The sequence below is a fragment of the Prionailurus bengalensis genome, chromosome B1 (assembly GCF_016509475.1).
Source record: "Prionailurus bengalensis isolate Pbe53 chromosome B1, Fcat_Pben_1.1_paternal_pri, whole genome shotgun sequence".
Lineage (NCBI taxonomy): Eukaryota > Metazoa > Chordata > Mammalia > Carnivora > Felidae > Prionailurus > Prionailurus bengalensis.
Window position 1 is genome coordinate 123,943,050 of NC_057344.1, and position 25,022 is coordinate 123,968,071.

At 37.8% G+C, this 25,022-nt stretch overlaps 1 protein-coding gene across 4 annotated transcripts in view; it reads right to left on the reverse strand.

The window, feature by feature from the left end:
* Nucleotides 1-23,676, reverse strand: part of RAP1GDS1 (Rap1 GTPase-GDP dissociation stimulator 1) — a 175,973-nt gene extending 152,297 nt beyond the window's left edge. The window contains exon 1 of one of the 4 annotated variants that reach the window (XM_043571988.1): nucleotides 23,343-23,676. In XM_043571988.1, coding sequence (XP_043427923.1) covers nucleotides 23,343-23,346 — 4 coding nt within the window. In that variant the 5' untranslated portion in view covers nucleotides 23,347-23,676. The remainder of the gene's footprint in view (nucleotides 1-23,342) is intronic. The other 3 variants (XM_043571980.1, XM_043571972.1, XM_043571996.1) reach the window with 3 other exon arrangements.
* Between the last annotated feature and the right edge of the window lie 1,346 nt (nucleotides 23,677-25,022).

Below are 25,022 nucleotides of genomic sequence, written 5' to 3' on the forward strand. Positions count from 1 at the left end.
GGAGTGCGGGGGGACAGTGAGTCAAGAATGATAATTTTCATGGGAGGTTCTACTACTAAGAAGTATTAATAATTTTTCTTAAAAGTAATTTATTTCCTATATGACAGTAGATGGTCTAGCCTGCCTTGTGAAAAGAAACATAACATCTTCAAAGAGGTAAGCAAAGTTGACTTTGGTCATTAATTCTGCATCTCCTACTTCTAACTATTTCATCACTCTTAAAACCACAATCTAACCAAGTCCTCTTAAATTCTATCAGAACTACTCAGGCAAAGGTCTTAAATGATATCATGACAAATCCAGTGGATTTTTCTCAGTCCTCTTATTTGATATCTTTGAAGCAACAGACTCTTTTTCTTTTTTTTTTTTAATAGTTTCTACTGACTTCAAAACACCAGTCTCTGAACATTTGTTCTTGGCTTTCTCCTCTCTCTGCCCCTTCAATGTTAGAACCAAGATCACCCTATCTCTTCTGCTTTTTTCATTTTGCTAGTTTTATAGTCCTGGGTTAATAAAACTCTTTTAGCTTATTTACTATACTAGAGGGAAATTTATTTAGCTTATTTATTATAGTAGAGGGAAATTCTTATAGCACAGGAAATTCTTCTAAGATACTCTAAGACACTAAGATACTAATTCTTCTAAGATACTCTAAGATACTAAGATGCTAATTCTTCTGAGATACCCTAAGATACTAAGACACTAAGATATTATACTAGAGGGAAATTTATTTAGCTTATTTATTATACTAAAGGAAAATTCTTGTAGCACAGGAAATTCTTCTAAGATATTCACACTGTTCTCTATAGTAGAAACTTCACAAATCCTGAAAATCTACCTTACTTTCTGAGTTACTTGTGCTTGCATCTTTTATGATAAATTATGGTACAAACCACCATACTTAATATTTTTATTAAGACGAACTATCCTAAAAATAACGACATTTCTAAGTGTTCTTCTCATCCTAATTATTTCAGAAATCAGATAAAAACCTTATGAGCAATCACTTTTCATTCATTCTTAAATGATGTTAAAGTCTATTTTAGTTTAAACCAGAAACAATGTAGTCTAACTTGTCACATTTGATTAGAGGGTCAAGAGTCTGACAGATGATCTTCACAACTATAATATTAAGCCATCATGGATAAAAGCAAGAAATAGTTTGTAAAATTTTATTTCACACAATGCCTAAAACCTTTTTACTTAGAGTTCAAGAATTATTTTCATGTTTTATAACTATCAATTATAGCTTTAGCATATAACATAATTGATAAAAAGTTAATACATTGGCTTTTTAAAATTAGATAGGGATTTACACTGAGATCCAGGCTTAATGCCTTGTCGCAGAAATGACCCAGAAAAATATGAGGGCGATTTCTTTTTCTCAACAATTCCGTAACAGAATGACTTAAAATACCATACCCAATAGTAGTCAACACCCAAAATATTATAAGCCAACTTAGAAAATCAATGTAGATAAATCAACAAAGTCTGATGGCATTTGTCAAAGAATTTAAAGAAACCCAAGAATTATACCAGAATGATGTTGGTAAAAATGTGCAATCTGTCATTACAAACAGCTTCTGTGTGAAGAACTACCAGGATGCTCTCTGGACACATGAGTTCCAGAAGATGCTGGAAAGTGGAAACAATATACTTTCAAACTTCACTCCTGTACAGGTAAGCTCATTGAACCCTAAACAGAAGAGAAACTCTGTAAACATACAAATAACCACATGAAATATATGTGCTCTGCTCTAACTTCTTATACCTAGCATGTGCCTGCAAACCAGAGTTCTCACAGTATCAATATTCTACCACCAGGATCCTTACAGAACAATGTTCTATCCTGGATTTCCCAGTTTTGTTCAGGCCCCATCTAATTTATCCCTTACATTCCACTTAGCCCCTTAGATTAACACATTGATCTTGGACTTAACTATTTTAGCTGTAACCTTCTACTCCTCCAGGATGATACTTAAGTATCTGCCTACAATGCTTTGGTTCCTGGCACTTAACATTCAAGAGTAAATGATATCATGCCTCCAAGCTCTGCCCTAGACTCTAAGATATGCCTGACAGGAAAGGAAGGTCAGACAAGGGGCAGATAATATAAGAGGAAATTCTGCCTAAGTGTATGGGAATTTCCGAAGGCTATCTACATAACATAGATAAAGAGAAGTGTTTGGGGCTAAACACTGACTTACAAGCAGTCTTGAGCAAGATTCTCCATCAGAATATACTTAAAGCTGTCACTAATCAAACAAAGAGAAAGAAGGAAAGACCCTGTTTACAACGCTTTGTAATAATAGAGAATTGGATGGAAGACTGACATAAAAGACCTACAGATAAGGAACTTTCTTTAGCTGGAGAAACATATAAAGAAGTATATTTCATTAAGATCGGTGCAAAGCAAATAGTTTCACTTAGTAATCTAATAAATAACAAGGAAGAGATAATGTACACTGAAATTTATAAATTTTTAGGCAACACTAGCTTTTCTGAATAAAATGCCAAAAAGAAAAAATGATATCTACACAAGTAATCATAAATGTGACAGGTGAGTTAAACATAGGTATATATTAAAAATCTTTTCTAAAAAATCTTTAGAAAATGATACTGTCTAAACTATTATTTATGAACCCACAAAAGAAATATTTTCCCAGGATACTGCTACAGAAAGCATAATGAAAATTTAGAGTCAAGATAAAACAAAAGACGATTTAGATAAGAACTAAATAAATCAGAAAGTATGACAATGCCCTTACTTAAATGGTGCTAAAGCTATGATGCACCATAAATTTGAAAGAAAATTTAAGCAACAGGATGAAGAGACATTAGGTCAGTTATCAACTTATGTCTCTCAGCTCCAAATTCACCCTCACTGCCTGATCTGTAAAAATGAATCCTGGCCCTTTAAATATTCTCCCTTTGCCAGATGGCAAGATACAAGGTATGTCTGTAGAGGACAATGGATAGTACTGAAGAGGAAGTGCTCTCCTTCATGCTCAGTCTTCATAATTTTCTCCAGTGCCACACATCTGCAAGTCATAGCTTTCACCATACTTTTTCTCCAGCTCTCAACTGAGGCAGGAGAACTCTGTACAAGAGCCCCAGACAACTCGTTTGCATCCCAGCCCAAGTCATTGCTTCCCACACCATCTCTTCAGCCCTGGAAAAGTACATGCTGGAAACCCTGTGGGGCTGGATGACCAGAGCCGCTCTGGTCCAAACTGTACAAAGAAGTGTGCTGGGTTCCTGTAGACAGGGGCCTCTCTAGCCCAGTTCTAGCAGTACCTGCTGCGGCACCCCAACTTCCTCTGCATGCCCTGTCTGGGGCCCACTCATCAACCTCAGCTTGCATGCTCTCCAAAGAGTTGTTCCTGCAGGCCTAGTGACTGTGGGCTGCCTCTGGCCTGGGCAACCCAGTGATCTTAATTATATCTTAATGAGAACTCACCTTCCGAGGAAGTTTGTCCTTCCTTGGATGTACTCTCGTAGCTCAAGGTTACCCATCAGATTTGTTATATACCTTTAAAGTTACTCTCCTATTATTGCTTAATATTTTTTACATTAAATGTCTCCTGTTTACATTTCTGTGTAATGGAAGACCATTCTCCCTGGATTTTTTGACATTCCTTACTACTAGGGCCTTCTGAGCAAGGGAAATTGATAAGCTATAATAAGTCTCCTTCTCTGGAGACATTCTAGGAACATAAAAAAAAAAAAAAATCCCCCTCTTCTTTCCAGAGGTTTGCTTTTAGCTTACATTTAGGGTAATAACACTAGAGATACTTTTCCTCTTCAGTAGGAATGATTTGTTTAATTCCAGATTATAGACTGTGTGTGTGTGTCTGTGTGTGTGTGTGTGTGCGTGTGTGTGTGTATCTTGGATGACAGATGTGCCAGCAACCCTACATAAGCTTTTAGTGTTGTAATTTAAGAGTTCCTCTCCTGTGGTGCAACCCTGCTGTATGTACTAAAATGCTCTGTAAATAACAAGCTATGTTGTATGATGTATATACTTCATGTTCCTTGTCAGGATATTTATATATACATATAAATTTAACATTATGTGGTTTGTCTTCTGATTAGACCCAGACTAGTACAGATACATAAATAGCCTTCTTAGAAAAATGAGAAATCATGTGAGAAAAGACAAAGAATATTAGCTCTTTCAGTGAAAAATATCATAATGTATCAGGTCATGAATGCTGTGGATCAAGTGAATAATACATTAACAAGATAACCTCAAGCTTCTTTTTGTTCAATGATATGAACTAAAGGCTGACCTAGCACCAAACGCTGCACTAAGTGCCAAAGATACAAACATGAATATAGATAGCAGTTATCACAGTTAGAAAAACTTTTTTTCCCCCTTACTTTCGATTTTATTTTGGGTGGGAATTACCTTCACATATCCCAGTTCACTCCCAGAAGCAATCAATGTTAACATTTTCTTGTGCATTCTTCTAGAAGCACCTTGTGTGTGTGTGTATGTGTATATAGATGTACACATATGTATATACATGTGTATATATATGCAGTTATTTATATTTACAAACACACACACAAACTTTAAAGCACAGTCCATCCAAATGTTACTACAATACTGATTATCTTCTGCATGGTAATAGCCTTAATAAAAAGTACCATTATTATGACAATTATATTTTAGAAAATCATAAGAATGGCCCTATAACTGAAATCCCTTGGTAAATGTACAACAAAGTATTATTTTATTATTTGGTGGTAATAAATGTAGAAATCCACAGTCCCCCAAAAAGTGACAGGAAAGCCACAAATTCAAAATAATTTTGCCAAATATACTAAGATGAGATTATTACTATAAGATTAACATTAAAATTGGTATTAAGGATAACTACTAAATTTTAATTTGGAAAGATGAATATAGATATTCCTTTGTTCCCATCAGGTTTTATTAGGCTACTGTGCTTTGAGAAAAAAAAAAAAAATACACAAATTTTGGTGTGGCTGGGTGGCTTAGTTGGTTAAGCATCCGACTTTGGCTGAGGTCATGATCACACAGTCTGTGGGTTCAAGCCCCATGTCAAGCTCTGTGCTGATAGCTCAGAGCCTGGAGCCCGCTTCGGATTCTGTGTCTCCCTCTCTCTCTGCCCCTCCCCTGCTCATGTTCTGCCTCTGTCTCTCTCTGTCTGTCTCTGTCTCTCTCAAAAATAAATAAACAAAAAAAAATTTTTTTTTAATACACAAATGTTAGTGGTAACTATCCTTACTAAGAGTATTGACAGTTTTTATTAGCCAAACAGGTAAAGTTTACCATAAAGCAATAATGAAACTGTTTAAACTGTTTAAACATGCATATTTCTTTTCTGGCAGCAAATATTTCTTCAAGGGAATCAATGTCAAGTAAAAGACAATTAAATAAACCACAGGGAAATGCTATTTACTAGACAAAATTCTCTGTTAGGCCATCTTTGTTTAAAATGAAAAGAAAAACCCAGTAAACATTTATTCATCAGGTAGTTCCCACTTTGGAAAGTTTTAATAGCAATCCGTTTCTTACTGAAACAATGTATCTTTCAGGTTTTATAACTGTTCCAATTATTATTGTTACATTAACAACCCCCCCGCCCACCCCCTCAAACTTCATGGCATAAAACAAAAGCCATTTTACTGAACTCACAGATTCTGTGAACCAGGAATTCATAAAGGGCACACTGAGGATGGTTTGTCTCTGTTCCACAAGGTCTGGGGCCTCAATGGAGAGTCTCAAAAGATAGGGGTGTGTCTCCGAAAGTGACTAAATAGCAGGGGCTGGCATCATCTGAATCATTTGATGGTTCTGGTGACTGGACTGAAAGGACTTGGAAGGTTATGAATGCCAACCTGAGACCCGAGGCTTCCAGATGGCCTGGCTTCCCCACAGAATGGTAGCTACAGGGTCAGACTTTCAGGGCTCCAAGCAGGTCAGTATTTCCACATATGGAAGCAACATTTTTTACTATCAGGCCTAGGAAATGATAGAACATTTATGGTGCATTCTATTGGTTACAAGTGAGTCACAAGCATGCTCATTTTAAACAGGAAGAGAACTCCCCAGCTCTCAATGGGGAATGGCAAGTTCTTGAAAAATATGTGTGGGGAAAGAGATATTGTTGTGGGCATCTTTGGAAAGCACAATCTGCTATAATAATTTGATATTCGGTATACCGATTTGGTTAAAATAACACAACCAACAGCATTAGATCCTTTGATTGCTTTTTCATCTGAACACAAGATACAGTTTCCCAAAAAATGTATGTTCACCTTTGGGAATAGAAATTAAAATTTATATAGTTATTATTTCATCAAATTTTGGAACTACCTTGTGAAATAGGTATTATTGTTATTGTCCATATTTTAATGGAAAAAGTTGTATCTGAAAGCTGAATAACTTGCCCAGAAAGATAAGTGCCAAAGGTGGGATAAATCCAGACACATGTGTCTTCAATGTCTAGGCTCTTTCCAGTGAACAGGCAATCTTCACAGTACCAGGTTAAATGAAACTCATTCATATTTCATGAATATCAGAACTGTGCAAAGCAAGGAGTACCTATATTTTGCTTTATGTAGACGTAAATTCTTCAAAAATTAATTTATAACCCAACCGTGTTAGGTAGTTTTACGAGCTAACAACTGTCTATATATGTGAATGTGTGCAAGACAGAAAAGAATAGAGAGGAAGAGAGGAAGGAAGGAAGGAAGGAAGAGGGAAGGGAAGAAAAGAGAGAAGGAAGGAAGGAAGGAAGGAAGGAAGGAAGGAAGGAAGGAAATCACAATGAGATGTACCAGGAGCAGTCTCTGCCATAGTAACTCAAGGGCAGTACCAATGCTGGATACATACTCCAGCTTTCATTAAGTGTTAAATAGAAAAATAAATTCTAAGAAAAATTTTCTAGATCACTGTAAGTAATGAGCGCTTGTATATTCTTGAGAAGTTTTATTAGGTGCTTAAAAGGTAAATATGATCTATTCTCTTATTTAAATTCTTTGGTCTCTGCGTTTTCTCTTTCAAGAATCCAAACTATATCTTCATCTGTTCCTGTTACTCATTTCTTTTATGTTATTATCTTATAGTTAGAGGTTAAGCTTTTCAAAAGCAAAACTGTCATTGCTTGCATTATTTGTCACTTTCTGTATTGCCTAATAGGATAGTCCTGTGTTTCTGATCTGACTGATGATGTTTTATACAAACTACATAAAAGCCAGAAATGTGACACAATACAGTTATTCTTTCTTGGAGCTTCACACTACCCTTCCCAAAAACGCATTCTTGCAACTAAAAGGAAATTAAGTTAATCAGCTCATATAAAAGTCCTGTCATTATTATAATTTTGTTGTTAAAGATAAACTAACATTTATATTTCTGTAAAATAAATATTTCAGTGTAAGCTTTGCTTCTTTATAAGGATCAGTGTCATCTTTTTTTTTTTTTAATTTTTTTTTTTTTTTTTAACATTTATTTATTTTTGAGACAGAGAGAGACAGAGCATGAACAGGGGAGGGTCAGAGAGAGGGAGACACAGAATCTGAAACAGGCTCCAGGCTCTGAGCTGTCAGCACAGAGCCCGACGCGGGGCTCGAACTCACAGCCCTCACGGACCGCGAGATCATGACCTGAGCTGAAGTCGGCCGCTTAACCGACTGAGCCACCCAGGCGCCCCCAGTGTCATCTTTTATAATGGAGCTACTGGAGGAATCTTCAAAATGGAATATTTTTTGTAAGAACTAAAGGAAACAGTTTTTCATTCCTGACAAATTTCTTGTTAAAAATAATCTTGGTGTAAGCTTCTCACAGCTTTGAAAGCAATTTTTTGTTAAAGTACAATGATTCCTGTTTTTTTCTTTTCCTGACTATAAAAACAAAATCCGCACACATAAAAAAAGGGGAACTTACTAGTTACTTGAAATTATTTTTATAATTTTGTGTAATTCTTTTTTACATAATTTTAAATTTAAACTGTTGCTTTAAATACTTTAAAATTATGTAATTCATTTGATATAATTATTTTAAATAATTTTATATAATCCTTATATGTTAGAAAATGCTTTCTAATATGTACAAGAAAATAATTTTTTTAGAAACAATCTAGCAGCCTATTGCACTTTGATGACTTTTTAAAAAATACCATACCATCATTTTCCCTAGTAAGTGTATTTAATGCTCAAGGGCATCCCCACACACACACAAAAAAGGGAAAAAAATACAATAGATCTGGGTCTGGGGGTTGGTCAGCCTTTATTAAGTAACTGAGTGTGAAGGATTCCTTATTACGAGTTGTATTAGTTCTTTATGAAATGAGCTTTTTCCCCCTTCCATTTTTATTAGAAATCTATTATCTGGTTCTTATTCAATAATAATGATAATATTTTAAGGATAAAGATAAAATGAGGGCTTAAAGAGCTTAAGTAACTTGCTAAAGGCTATACTACAGAATTAATTTATGAAAGAGGAGAGATTCTATCCTCTATTTCTCTAAATCCTTGTATCATTCTGATCAACTGCAGATTAAACCATGATTGATGGCCAAATGAATACAATTAACTCTTTGGTAATTCAAAAGTTACAACAGAAATCTCAGAGATCACAAATTCAAATACCTGTAAGGGCCATATGCCACAACAACAAAACGAAGATAAAAATCATATGAAAATCTCAACAGATGCAGAAAAACATGACAAAATTTAACATCTGCTCATGATAAAAACTCTAAACAAAGTGGGGTTAGAGAGAACATACTTCAACATAATAAAGGCCATATGAAAAACCTACAGTTAACATCATATCTAATGGTGAAAAATTGAGACCTTTCCCTCTAAGGTTAAGAACAAGACAAGGATGTACACTCTCATCATTTTTATTCAACATAGTACTGTAAGTCTTGGCCATAGTAAACAAACAAGAAAAATAGAAGAAGCATCCATTTTGGTAAGGGAGAAGTTAAACTGTCAGTATTCACAGACGACATACTATACATAAAAAAACCTTAAACACCCTACCAAAAAAGTAACAGAAGTAATAAATGAATTCAGTAGAGTAGCAAAACACAAAATTAATAACAAGAAATTGGTATCTTTTCTATACACTAATAACCAAACAGCATAAAAAAGAAATTAAGAAAACAATTCCATTTACAATTGCACCAAAGACAACAAAATACCCAGGAATAAAACTTAACTAAGGAAGTGAAAGATCTGTACTCTGAAAACTATAAAGCACTGATGGAAGACATTGAAGATCACACAAACAAATGGAAAGATAGTCCATGTTCATGGGTTGGAAGAATTAATGCTGTTAAAATATCCATACTATCCAAAACAATCTTCAGATTAAATGTATTCCCTATCAAAATACCAATAACATTTTTTACAGAACTAGAACAAAGAATCCTAAAATTAGTATGGAACTAAAGACTCTGAAGAGCCAAAGTAATCTTGAGGAAGAACAAAGATGGAAATATCATAATCCCAGATTTTATGATATACTACAAAGCTGTATTAATCAAAACAGTATGGTGCTGGCATAAAAATGGATCAATGGAAAAGAATAGAAAGCTCAGAAATAAACCCACAATATGGTCAGTTAATATTATATGTTTTATATTATATATATTATATACATATACAGCCAATTAATATATGACAAAAGAGGAAAGAACATGCAATGAGGAAAAAAAACAGTCTTCTCAATAAATAGTGCTGGGAAAACTAGACAGCTACATGCAAAAGAATGAAACTAGAGCACTCTCTAACTCCATACACAAAAATAAACTAAAAATTGATTAATGACCTAACTATGAAACCTGAAACCACAAAAGTCCTACAAGACAGCATGGGGAGTAATATCTCTGACATTAACCACAGCAATATTTTTCTAGATATGTCTCTTCAAAGAAATTAAGACTACATACATACATGCACATACATACGTGTACATACATACACATACAAAAAAAGCTTTTACACAGCAAAGGAAATCATCAACAAAATAAAAAGACAACCTACTAAATGGGAGAAAATATTTGCAAATAATATATAGGACAAGGGTTTAATATCCAAAATACATAATACATAAAGAACTTATATAACCCAACACCAAAAAAACAATCCAATGAAAAACTGGGCAGAAGATACAAACACACATCTCCAAAGAAGACTTACAGATGGCCAACAGACACATAAAAAGATGGCTGTCATCTTGGCCAAATGTCAGAATGGCTAAAATCAAAAGACAAGAAATAAAAAGTGTTGGCAAAGATATGGAGAAAAAGGAGCCCTCATGCACTGCAAGGGGGAATGTAAATTGGTGCAGCCACTGTGGAAAACAGTATGGAGGTTCCTCCAAAAGTTAAAAATAGAAATACCGTATAATCCAATAACTCTACTGGGTATTTACCCAAAGAATACAAAAACATTAACTGAAAAGATATATGCACCCCTATGTTTAATCAGCATTATTTACAATAGTCGAGATACAGAAGAAACCTGAGTGTTCGTCAGCAGACAAATGGATAAGGAAGACGCAGTGTACACATACCCACCACACACACACACACACACACACACACACACCACACACACACACACACACACACACACACACACACACACACACACAGGAGTATTACACAACCATAAAAAAGGACATCTTGCCATTTGTGACAACATGGATAGACCCAGAGGGTATAATGCTAGGTGAGTTAAATCAGACTAAGAAAGACAAATACAATATGATTCCATGTGGAATCTAAAACAAACAAAACAGATAAACAAAAAGCAGAATCAAATCTATAAATACAGAAAATTAAAAGATAGTTGCCAGATGAAAGAGGTATACTCAAATTAAAAAAAAAATAAACTAAAAAATAAAGTACAAATGAACAGGTTAAAAAATATCTTCCAGATAGAGCACTGAGTGAAATTTGTAGGATTTAAAATAATAGGAAGAAGTACTGAACTGGAAACCTCACACCTTGCCTAAGGACACTATCATTAACTGTCACCAATAGGAATACAGGCTCAGGGATCTTAAATTTTTAATTTTTCAAGAAAAATTTGCAAACTAGATTTCTATCAGAAATTTCATGTTATTTAAATGTTGACTAATTCCAATTTCTAAAACTTCTCTAACAAAACCCATCCGCAAAGTATATTTGGCCCGTTGGCTGCTGGTTTGCAAGCTCTATTATAAACATGACTATAATCACTATAGGATAATGCTGTTAATTAAGAAGACTGACCTAAGTCTGCAGTGACTCTATGACTTGAACAAACAAGTATTACTGAATGCCAACAAGAAATATGAAACACTGAGTGACTAAAATTGTATTAGTGAATGTGTTATAGGAGTCCAAGAAGTAACAGGTATCCAGAGAAATAAGAGGTCTGAAGTAGCCTTCATGAGCTAGACAATGGAGAATGAATAAGAACAGAGGAAAAAAGTTACTCTAGGAGGAGGAATAACGTGAACAAAGGTATACTGGTGTTATCACTGACAAAGAATATTTCAGGGTCAGTGATTATCAAAGGAAGATGTATTTCAGAGAGAGAAATATAAGAAAGGTAACAGATTTCTATGACTTTTGAAAGCTCAGCCGAGTTTAGACAAGATAGGATAGTCAGTTCAAGTAGTAGTAGATCTTGAGAAGAATGATATAATCGGTGCAGTATCTTTTTCCTAATCTAAAAGGATTAATCTGGTTGTAGCATGTAGAAAAGACTGGAGAGCACACAGTCTAGTAGTAGGGAGGCCAACTAAGAAATGGTCTCAGCAGTACAGGAATGAAGAGATGAGGACCTAGACTTTAGTAATAAAAATGTTACAAAGGGAAGAGTTTTCCACTAACCTATTTACGTGAGTGAATCCTTGAAGTTAGCTCATTTCTGTGTGCATGTGTGTATAGGTATGTGTGTTTGTGTATGTGTACAGATGTGGTTTTTTTCATTAACAAATTGGAGCTGGCCTGGTATAATGAAGAGAACACTAGCAGAGGAGTTAGGAAATCAAGATTCTAGATCTGACACTACCCCTAACTCAATGTGTGAACTTGGGCATGTCTCTTAGCCTCCCTAACCCTTAGTTCTCTGCCCTGGACAGAAAGATACAGAGCCATGATGTCACTGTTGGAGGCCCTGGATCTTACAATTCGAAAAACCATTAACAATCTTAAGTGCAGATGACCCTTGCACAACAGAGGTTTGAATCACACACAGGTCCACTTATACGTGAATGTTTTTTCAATTAATACAGTACAGTACTGTAAGTGTATTTTCTCTTACGGTTTTCTTTTTTAAAATTTATTTGAGAGAGAGAGAGAGAGAGAGAGCATGTGCGCGCGAGCGGGGGAGATGGGGTGAGAGAGAGAGAATCTTAAGTAGGTAGCCATGCTTAGTGTGGAGCCCAAGGCAGGGCTCCATCCCACAACCCTGGGATCATGAACTGAGCCAAAATCAAGAATCAGACGCTGAACCAATTGAGTCATCCAGGCACCCCCACCTTTTGATTTTCTTAATAACATTTTATTTTCCTTAGCTTACATCATAAAAGTACAGTATATAATACATACAACATAAAAAAATATGCATGGGGCACCTGGGTGGCTCAGCTGGTTGAGTGCCTGACTCTTGATTTCAGCTCAGGCCAAAATCCCAGGGTTGTGGGATCGAGCCCCACATGGGACTCTTTGCTGAGGATGGAGCCTGCTTAAGATTCTCTTTCTCCCCCCGCTTGTGCTCTCTAAAGCAAAAACAAAAACAAAAACAAAAAAAATAGGGGCACCTGGGTGGCTCAGTGGGGTTAAGCGTGTGACTCTTGGTTTTGGCTCAGGTCATGATCTTACAGTTCATGGGTTCAAGCCCCATGTTGGGCTCTATGCTGATAGCTGCGGAGCCTGCTTAGGATTCTCTGTCTCCCTCTCTCTCTACTTCTCCCCACTCACTTGCGCTCTCTCTCTCTCTCAAAATAAAATTTAAAAAATATGTTAATTAACTACTCTTGGTCAGGATTCCAGTCAACAGGTTATTAGTAGTTAAGCTTTACAGAGAATCAAAAGTTATATGTGGATTTTCAATTGTGTGGGAGGTCCATGCCACCATTTTCCATGTTGTTCAAGGGCCAGCTATCTGTAGGTAAAAATCTAATTGCTGGATTCTTTTAGAAGTCCCCAAATCTGGCTTCCCTGGGTCCACATTCCTACACGGCAAAAACGGTTGGAGTGCAGTAGGGAACTCCTGTTGTAGGTTAGGCACATACCCTCTAGTTTGCCATAGTCTCCTCATTTCCTGTTGTATCTTCACCTTGAGGCCCAGTGTTAGTTGCCATTCATCATGCTTTCATTGCTATTCTTATTATAGTAGAGAGATATTTTTCTAACCTTTGTCTTTTATCAAAAGAGAGAAAATGAAAAACAGACAATTTTTAAGAAAAGTGAGAGGAAACATACATCTTTATGAAAATAAAAAATATTCCTTGGGTGCCTAAGTGGCTCAGTCAGTTAAGCATCTGACTCTTTATCTTGGTTCAGGTCAACTTCTCATGGTTCGTGAGTTCAAGCCCCACATCAAGCTGTGCACTGACAGTGCAGAGTCTGTTTGTGTTTCTCTCTCTCTCTGCCCCTCCTCTGTTTGCTCTCCATCTCTCTCTTTCTCAAAATAAATTAATTTTTAAAAATATTCCTTTCAATTTAGTATGTGAGGAAAAAATTGCACCTGTGTCAAAAGCCTACCACTTTAACCCTCTTTAATCATATAGTTTCTTCATTTGAGTTTGGGAACCCTGCTAGATGTGTTGGAGAGCTACTGAAAAAAATATATCTAAGAAGTGAAATGATCAGATTCACCTTTTAAACAGAGTACTCTAGCAGCATGTAAAAACTGGTTAAGAGGGGAAATGCTGGGGGAAAGAACATCTGTTACAGAAGAGTAAGAAGATTTCAAGGGGTAATAAAACCTTGAACTGGCATGTTTGCAGTGGAGAAAAGAGGAGAGGGCTGATTCAAAGAGGCAGAACTGTTAGAATTTAGGGAATCCAATGGATGTTATAATGACTAGATTTTAGGAACGGTTGACTAGATAGATAGTGATACCATTTACTGAGCTAGGGAATTCACAGGGAGAAAAAGTCACCAGTAAAGATGAGGTAGTTTAGCATGACTCTATAGTAGAAGCAAGCAAACTACTCCTGTTTTTGAATAGCCTATAGGTAAAACAGTTTTACATTTGTAAATGGTTGAATAAAATCAAAAGAGAAATATATTTCATGATGTGCAAATTATATGAAATTGAAACTCAGTGTCCATAAACAAAGTTTTAGTGTAACACAACTTACTCCTGTATTTATTGTCTATATCTGTGTTCACATTATGATGACAGAGTTGAGTAGGTGAGACAGAAACCGTGGGTAGCACTTTCATCAGTTTGCCCTGTTGTCTGATGTGCTCCAAATTATGGACAGCACTGTGGATAGCACAGTTATGGCTGTCCACTGTTTCAAGTACCATGTCTACTGACATAACACAACATTTCACTTTGATCAAGTCAAAACAGGAAAAGCATACTTCAAATGTCATACTTTTAAGGTATTTAAAGTGGTATATGGATTAGTTTGTTATTGAATAAGATAGCAAACCACTGTATCGTGCAGTGACTCTATAGCTATGCTAGAAAAATACAGCACTATATTATCAGACTAAGCCTTCATCATATTCACAATTCATAGGAAAGGGTCAGAGAAATTAGAAAACATAAAACATAATGGCTCATCACAGCCGAATTTCTTTTCAAAAATAAAAAATGAAAATGAAGTTGCAAATGAAGTAAGTTTCTGAGTGGCTCACTCATTAACCAAGCACGGAAAGCTTCGTGAGCTCATGGTGAGCTAAAGAAATATTTTGGGGGGTGGGGGGGATGCAGTGATTTGTTTGAGACAGCCTTTCTGTGATGATAGCTACTTGAAGAGGTGAGGATACTAGGAACAATATAAATATTCAACTAAAAAATAAGGCAAATGATTTTGAAAGGTTTTCCTTGGTTCTTGATGAGCTGACCTGTATTAGTGACACTGCATAATGTTATTTGTGGAACGACTGATGCCGAGTGTGAAGTAACTAAAGAAGTAGCTTCTATGAAGAGTCTGCATAGAATAGGCAAGAATGTTTTCAAAGTTGAGAAAATATTAATTCAGTACAACCTGAAGTGGAATCTGCTAAGATGTGTTACAAATGATGATGGTAAAAATGTGAAGAACAGTAAAAGGCATAGCTGAACAAACTTACAATGTTCGTGGAAATGTAAGGTGGTTAAAGTCTATGCTTATTCATTACATTATTTATTGGCAGGCATTTTATAAGGAAGATATTTTAAATTATCATGCCAGGAGTATCAACTTCATTCACTCTCACTGATTTAACCACTGTCAGTTCTGTGTACTTTGCTAAGAATTAGAAGCCAAATATCCTGACTTACCTTGTCACAGAGCAGTTTAATGGCTTACCAATGGTAGAGTTTTATTGTGATTTTTCAGCAGAAAGGTGAGAATGCAGGGTGCATGGGTGGCTCAGTAAGTTAAGCATCTGACTCTTGATTTCTGCTCAGATCGAGTCCCACGTTGGACTCTGCACTGACGGTGCAGAGCCTGCTTTGGATTCTCTCCCCGCCCCGCCCCGCCCCGCCCCAAATAAGTAAAACATTTAAAAAAAAAAAAGTGAGAATGAAATTTCTGGGGAAAAAATGCCACTATTATCAAACAATGAATGCCTCTGGAAATTAGATTTTGCAGCGGATTTGGTGTTTCCTAGAATTTGACCTGAACATCAAGGCAAAATAGTGCTTATATGAGAAACATAACTATGTTAAGTCATTTTGACAACGTTGTTGGAAACACAAGTAACCATCAATCTGCTATATACCCTTCTCGTGCTGTCAAATGTTATACAATAAGATCTCCACACATATACAAATCTGCAACAGATATATTTTGCAAGCTCAAACTACTGTTGCAGCACTGTTTTTTCAGACCTTATTTCAGACGCAAATGAAACTTCCAAACATCAAAATCCATTTAAGTAACAGAGGAGTTTCTACTTCACTATTGTAAGTGGTTAATTTGCAATGTAGTAGCATGCTAAATGTTAAATGTCAAGAGAAGAATCTAAAAGATTCTATAATTCCTTCCATAGAAATAAATAGTCTCATTAATAAAATCATATGCCCATGGACAGATACACGGATACAAGCATTTGAGAGTACCTATCTGTGTGAAAACATGTTCCAAAGACAAAATCCATAAAATCACATTAAAGATCTGCATTAACAAATGAACATCTGGATCAATTTTGATGGCAGGGTAACTCTGAATCCCAATTAAGTGAAATGCTATCTCAAAAACAGAATTACAATATTTTCATTGGTAGACCTATATTGCAATAACTTTTGTTCAGTTAATGTTGTATTTTGAACATAGTCAACAAAATATTTGTGGATATTTGTTTTCTCTCATCATATATATTTTCTCTCTTATTTTTGATTTTGCCTCTTGGCCTAAATACTGACCATCTGACCCTTTATGTAAAAAGTCTGCAGACCTATGCTCCTATGGTGAGGCTATTAAAAGTGCAGCATCATCTACCAATGTCTTGACAATGCAAATTCTCAGCCTACCAAACACCTACTTACCAAAATTTCTGAGGGCGGGCCTAGTAATTTTTTTTTTAACAAATGCTACAGGATTCGTAAGCAAGCCAGAATTTGAGAATCACTGCTCTAAAACAAAATTTTAGAGACTGAGCTCTCTCCCCCTGGATAAATTACTTTAATTCTCTGAATCGGCAGAATGGGGATAGTATCACCCACTTCATAGAATTGTTGAAAAGATTAAAATTAAATTTTAAAAATATGAGAAAGTGTAAAGTTGAACATAACTCATCAATAATTCTTATTAAACAGTAATAAATGATAATTATTAATCCAGTGGTATACCAGAACCCACCTGTACCAGCCCATGAGAAATGATTATTAAATTTTTAAGAATTTTCGAGGCAATTATTAAAACACACATTATTGAAAATTAAATCTTATAAACTTAAGTAAGTTATATTAAAACAAAGATATTACTACTCAAAACTCATTACTACTTAATTATTTTACTACCCTTCACTATTATCTGTGCTCATAGGTTCTTATATCTATATAGCGGATCCACCATATACTAGTGTGCTGTATCTCATCTCTTCCCAACCATGAATTCATAGGATATCAACAACCACCACAAATCAGGGCTTTTGTGGAGAAGGGTTTTTGGTTAAACATTAACCATCACACCTCTAGTTATCATTATTAATTATCACACAATAGTTTGCTTTTGAACTAAATGAGTTTGAATTAACTATGCATGTAGAGATGTCTAATAATCTCTTAGATGAAAAGACAGCCCAGACACACACACACACACACACACACACACACACACACACAGGCACTAACAGCATACACATAGTAATTAAAATCATAAATATGGACAAAATTAAGCAAAAACAGCTTTTAGAGAAGAGGCCAGATACATAGCTTATAAAGACAAAATTAATTTTCTGTACAAAAAGTTAGAAGGACTTTGGAGTTTGTAAGCATAGCCAATCATAGCTAGCAGCTCAATTTACTTCCATTTATCACTATCCTAATTCTCACTTTTAATGCCTGGAATGCTTCTAGCAACAAAAGTTGTATAAATGGATGTACTGAGAGAATGGCATTACTCTGCAATTTGAATCCATATCTTAGCCAGTATGAGTAATGGTATTTAAGGCTGTCTGGTTAGACAAAGCTAACAGGTTGGTTCAAACCCTGAAGTGCTACCTCAAGTCGATATTACTCCAAAGAAAAATGAATTATATAAGTATGTTTATGGCATATTTAAGACATCAATGATACTGAGTACATTTTAAAGTTCAGTTTCACAGAATCATAGGATTTTATAACCAAAATAGACTTTATAACCTATTCTGGTATCTTCATGTATTATACCTCCTCTCTCCACAAGAAAGAACTATTTGCCAAGTTAAATGCCTAGGAAAATATTTTAAATTAAGTGTTATCTGAACATGATTATCTAAAATTAACATGAAGTTCCCAAAGGAGTGGATCTTCCTTCTCCACTCTTCCTGATGTTTATGAGCAAGGATTAAAAAATTTAAGTCATTCTTATAGCTGTTGTTGGTGCCACCAATAACACCAGAATTGCCAAGTTCAAATTCAGGTGACTTGGAATCTCTGAAGAGGAAAACCATACTCTTCCCCAAAGGCAGCTAGAAGCTCCAACATTCCACTGTGAAAGTTAAAATCTACAGTTCACAAAATGAATTAGGGTTATTAAAACCTCCCAAATCATAGTACTAGATAGACTATGACTCTACCAAAGTTAATGATTTCAATTCTCCTATAAGTTAAAAAAAAAAAAAAAAGAAGACATATACAACATAGATATAACGGCAACATAAGAAAAATTATTGAACTAGTCAATCTCTTTTAAAATAATAAATTTTAGTGATTATCAGTTTACAAAGATTTTTATCACTCTACTTTGCAAAGAACAAGTAAAAGTACTATTTTTTACTATTTATCTATGAAACCATTCCTGGACTTAGAAATACAAGAGAGAAAAAAAAAAAAAAAAGACTTACATCTAAAGCTAACACAAATTTATAGAGAAAAACAAAAGTCCAGGAATTAAGAGTATAATTAGAGGCATACATACAACTAGAGAAATCCAAAATTCACAAAGACTAATAGTAAATAAAAAGTGATAAAACCATTCATCAGTGAAGAGTACACTTTATGTAAAATGTCATGTGAAATTATAAAACCATTTCTAGGCTCACTCTGTATGACAGATATTGCAAACATAAAAAGCATACTGTACTAAGACACAATGACATAAAAAATGGAATGTCAAAGAAATTTTGAAGCACTATGGTGAGATAACAAATTATTCTCAGGCAAGAAAATAGCATGTGTCATTCCATGTAAAGTGCAACATTTTAAAAATGTTTTTAAAAACCTATGCTTACTTACAGATCTTTAAATAGGTCAAGGGATATAGCATGAATACATTGGGAATTCTTAGTTCCACTTACTCATTATCCAGTTAGCCTCTACAACTGACCTCCATTTCTAGCATACCTCTTAAAGCTGCTTTTTAGAAAATATACTGAGTAATATCCTAAGCAAACTACATCAACAAAGATCCTTTTCTCAGTCTTTATCACTGGTCTGAAGCAAAAGACATTATTGACCATTCTTTCATGAAACCAACCACATGCAGATTCTAGTCTTTCACTCCTACGTCCCTTCCAGTGTCAAATCGTTCCATTCCACTTCCCTAACAATGGGTCATTCTTCAAGATTCTTACTTTGGACAAATTTTTTCTTTCTCTCTGTTGTCTCTCAGCCTCCTACCTAACTTGAAATATCATCTCAGGAGATTTATGGGTAACTTCCAGATCTCTAGTTCAAAATCCTCTCTTAAGAGTTAAAATAACTGTTTGTTAAATATTTTTTTTTTTACCTAGTTTCAGTCAGTCAACAAATGGTTACTGCATGGCTACTATGTGTCAGACACTAGTGTTAGAAATGTATTCAAAACCTATTATAAGAATCCCTGTCATCAATGAACAGAGAATCTAAATGGCAAACTAAACAGTCCAATTCACCAGGTCCAAAACTAACGATTCACATTTCCTCTTCCAGTGGATTAAATATATATTAATAATTTTACATCTCTCTATTGCCCAGGTAACAATGTATGACTCCTTTCTCAATTGCATATTCAATAGGTTAGCAAGGAAATTCTGTTCTTTATTTGCAGTATTCTCTTCCCATTGCCACAGCCAAGTTCAGACCAGTAAATATTTTCACCCACACTGCAACAACCACCCTCTGAAGTGTTCTCTATTTTTTGATCTAATTCATCCTTGACTCAATTGACAGATTAATTTTCCTAAACCACAGACTTGATCCGTCACTTAACTACAGAAAAACATTTCACAGTCCCTCAATAGACAAGTCAAAGTCCAAAAACTTTTTCAACTTGTCATTTAAGGTCCTCCATTATCTGGTCTTTACCTATTAGTACTGAAGAAGGTGACACACACTCTTACCTTACCTTTTGTTCCAACCAAACATGGTTATTTAACCATATCCTGAAACTCCTTGAGTGTTCCCTCTCTAACTTCACTTATGCCATTTCTCTCCTCCCAACCCCCAGCCTGATTAACCGTCTCCATTCATTTTTACCTTTCAGAAGCTTAACCAACTTTTTTTGTTTCAAATAACATCATTTTTCTAAAACCTTTTCTCCATGCCCTGAATCTACAATACATGTAAATGTAAAGTTATTTTATATCACTTATACTTTATTTCTGTTATATCTGTGTATGTACCATCTCATTCCTGTTAATATTATATGCAGCTTGAAATATGAATGTCTTATTCCTCTCTTTCCTCCCACAGTACAGTGTACATGGTTGATATTCAATAAATATTAAGTACATGTTGAATTTATAATAAAATATATACATTAAATAATAGCCATCACCCATAACATTATATAGGAAGTTTCTTTCACTTTCTTACAGGGAAAAATCACTGCCATGAGATTATTAAAAATCACCTTATTTATGGAGCGCCTTGGATGGCTCAGTCGGTTAAGCATCCAACTTCAGCTAAGGTCATGATCTCGCAGTTTGTGAGTTCAAACCCCACATCGGGCTCTGTGCTGACAGCTCAGAGCCCGGAGCCTGCTTCAGATTCTGTGTCTCCCTTGCCCTCTGCCCCTCCCCCACTCGCACTCGGTTTCTTTCTCAAAAACAAACAAACATTAATTTTTTTTTTAAATCACCTTATTTATTTCTTAAGACGGCCTTAAAAAGTGATTTTTTTCCTACCATTAATCAAGATACCTTTTATGTATACACGAATTGTTATAACTTCCTTGGTTCAGAATATGAAATTGCTTTCCACGGTTTCAATTTTACATTATTGTATGTATCTAGTGATCATCCGATAAACCACCTTACCATTGAAAACAGCAGTGCAGAAGGAAATGGCTAGCCTGGAGGCTATTCCAAAACCTTTAGCTCTGAGAAGACCCAACTTTCTTTTTCTTTTCTTTGTTTTTTTTTAGTAAGAGAAGAGTAGTCATAGTAAAATTATACTTCTCTGTTCCCATTTCCTCCAAGCCTCCATGATAGTCTACCAACTTGAATGTTTGTTCACAGCCCATACTTTCAGGTTCACAAACCGAAAATAATAGGTAGGTTTTAAGTTCAACAATGAATTCACCAAAGATTTATTGAATATCTACTATGTGGAAAGCACGGAGGGGTGGGGGGATACACAAAAATCAGTAAGACATAATTTTCATCTTTTGGAACTCATGACTAAATGGTAACCACACACACACATAAACAACTCCATTATAAGGCAGATTATGTAAGTACTAAAAAGCCTCCAACAAGGTACAGAGTGCTATGGGAGACTGATTTAATCAAAGAGTATCTGAGAGGTTCCAAATAAGAGGTTTCTATCTGGCCATTCTTTGAAATCAAGCAATAACATTCAAGATTTTGAAGATTAATTATTTTTAAGTAAATAATTTTGTTTTAAGTATTTTTATTCATAAGTATTGCAACATAACTGAATTTTTTCTACTGAAAAGATTCTTACTCAACATGGAAGTTAAAATTTTATTTAAATGGATTTTGTAGCTCACCTTGAAACATGGGCAAATGTATTTTACAGGAGAAACTTGTGACCTACAATTAGGAGTAAATTTTTGAATGTTCAAGGAAAATTCACAATGTGTCCGATAATCTGAATTAATATTTATTCAAATTTGTACTCCTAGAGAAAAGCTAAGTACATATGAGCCACCCATTTCTACATAAATTTGTTCACCATGTCAATAGCACATCAAAAGGGGGAGAAAAACTGAACTGAAAATAAAATTCAGGGCCCGATTCATTTTTCATTCATATCACCTCCTGCAACACTAGCCTCAAAAGTCTGAAACAGAGCTTGGAGCATTTGCTTTCCCAGTAAGCTCCATCGACACCATTTCTAGATTTAGATACTTCCTTGAAGATTCTGAGTTGCCACGACCTAACTCTAGTTGTGTTGAGCACTGTATTGACAGATCAAAGAACCACACTCATTTTAGGCTTAAAATAACCTGCACGGAAGGGGTAGGAGAATCCGAGTTGACAGATGCCAATGGAGCAAATTTTAAAAAGAGGAAACTGTGATAACAGTGGAAGCAAACTGGGAACATGTAGCAGTATGCTATTCCGAAATGCTACTATTAAAAAAAATAACTGCAGAATTAATCAGACGTTTTTGTAATTACTGAACTTAGTATTTAAGCAATATGTTAAGAAAAAATTTTAAGATAAATTACATGCAGTTTTAGAAAATATATTTGCTTTTAAATATCTCATCCAAAACAATCTCTTGAGATTAACCAGACATACAAAGGAACTAAAATCAGATTATGTAGATGTAGGCAGGCTAAGCTGGAAACGAATAACTAACACGTAAGTTCGGTAACATGTTACAGGGTGCGTTTCCTCCTACAGTAGACAGGCGAAGGAACCAAGAAAATGGGCTGAGCACAGGAATATTGCACACTGTAGTCACCCAACACTAATTCAACAGCTAGCGGCTCTATGCATCCTTCCTCACGTTCCTCGTGGCCTCTGACAAGTCATCCTTTCAACCCATGAGGCTGTCCGCTCTCCCCCATCAAAAATAATTTCCGTGCACGTTGTACAATCGCCCTGACAAACTACTTGCTCGCACTTCCCCGCCTCGGGATGAACAGTCCCCAAGATGGGGAAAGGTCGCCCTGACAGGGAAGTTAGGCGAAGTGGTCTCTCTGGCGGTCCGACCGAGCCTCCAGCCCAGCAGACGCCGGGGAAAGGAAGCGGGCGGCCTCCGGAGAAACGGGGATGGGGCAGGCAGAGGAGGCTAGCCCGCGAGGCAGGCTCCGCGGTGCCCGGGCACCCGCTCGGGCAGGAAGAATGGAGGAGGGGAGGCGAGGCAGCGAGGTGCCCGAGAGCCGCGGCCCGACCCCACCCCGCGCTCGGGACCCTCCCAGCCCGGGGACCGGCGTGCGTTCCGCGTGCGCCGACTCTCCCCGGAGGAAGAGCCACTGTATTACACCCGTGGATTTGAGAAATCTGGCAACTTTGCGCGAGGAAGGCTTCCCACCCTGCAACACGCCGAGAAAGAGAAAAATGTCAGGCGATGACGGGGGAGGAAGGATGACTTACCCATGTTCCTCCCAGAGGGTGAGGAGCCAGCAGGGCGAGGCGAAGGTCTCCGGTGCGGGCGGCGCGGCGCTGTGTCCTCCCTCTACCTCTGTCTCTCCCGCAGCCAGGGAGGGACCCGCGGGGGGCGGCCGCCGGGGAGGAGCAGCTGCTGCTGCTGCTGCTGCTGCAGGCGGCGCGGCCGCGGCGGGGACGAGCGGCGGGGGGCGGGGCGGGGCGGGGCGGGGCGGACGGGCGCAGCCTGCGGCGGGCGCGGCTCCGAGCGGGCGGGCGGCGGAGACGCCGAGCCGACTTGAGGAGCGCCTGCCCTGACTCGCGGCCCGGGAGCGCCCCGCCCTCCCCGCCGAGCATGCTCAGTACCTCCCTCTTTTTTTTTTTTTTTTTTTTCCTCCACTCCAGAGGCAAGTGATTCTGAGCGTGCGGGTGGGCGTGTTTGCGGACCAGCTGCAGCCGCCGCGGAGGAGCTTGATGGCGACCGCCTGCGGTGCGGTGGGTGGGCCGGAAGAAGGCAAGGCAAGGGGATACTGAGTCCCGAGTGCTACCATCTGGCTTGCCCCGGCTTGCTCTCCGACCCCGCCAGTCCACACCCGGAAAACCGACCCATGTTCTTTACGGGACAACCCGGTTGCACAGGCGGGAATTTCCCGGAGACTCTGGGCCGCCTCAGACCCGGGAGGGTGGTCGAGAAGCAGAGCGGACACATTGAAATGAAGCTGGAATGGACGCATAGGCGATAAGGCCAGCACCTCTGAGAGACAGATACCTGAGGACGCCCGTTTTCCGAGCAGCCTGTGGGCCCGCTGAGCACAGAGCAGGGAGGTGGTCGCTGGGAGGGCGCTTAATGTTGGCGGGCGTAACGGTGGGACAGTTAGGGCTGTCTTGGCTGTGGCTAGTTTAAAAACAGAGAGGTCTGGGCAGTCGAGAACAGTGACCGCCCCAGGATTTCCTTCAGGGAGTCAGCTGTTCTTCCGACATTAGCGCGGCCTTCCATTCCCCCGAGACGCCTCAACAGCCTTTTAACTGGGGTGCCCTCGGGCTCCACCCTACCGCGAGGGCGCACCCCTCTCCCTGGGACGGTGGCGGGAACATGGTTACCAGGCAGGAAAATAAAAGTCTAGCTGAGTTAGCGGCGGCCCCGCCCAGTTGGCCGGCCGGAGTTTCCCCCGGCCGCCGGGCCGCTGCGGGTTCCCGGCACCGCCCCCTCCCCCCTCCCCCCAGCCCCCAACAGCTGCGGGAAAAGCCTGAGCAGGGGCGCGCTCTTTGGACGGCGCCCTCCCGACTGGGCATGCGCGCAAGGCGCCAGGTTTTTGGTTCTTCTGCCGGGAGGGAGGAGGCTGGAGGAAAGGTTCTTTTTCTCCACACTCTGGTCTTGCCCAGACCCCTCGTAATCGTGGTAAGGAATCAGCTTGCTCTCCCTAGACAGCAGCACCCGCACTCCTGCAGGGGAGAGGGCCACAGCAGTACAACCTGTGGAAGTGAGATGCTGCATAGTTGAACCGGGCTTGCTTTTCCCTTTCAACTTTTATTTCAATTCAATGTTGAGAAAAAGGCGCTTTCTCTCTCTTAATCCGGGCCGCCTCCCCCCCCCGCTCCCCGCCCACAGCCAGATCAGTTTCCGTTTATTCCATACAAGCACACAAGTCAGAAGCGCCTTGTAATTCGTTAAGTAGAGAGCAGATTTTA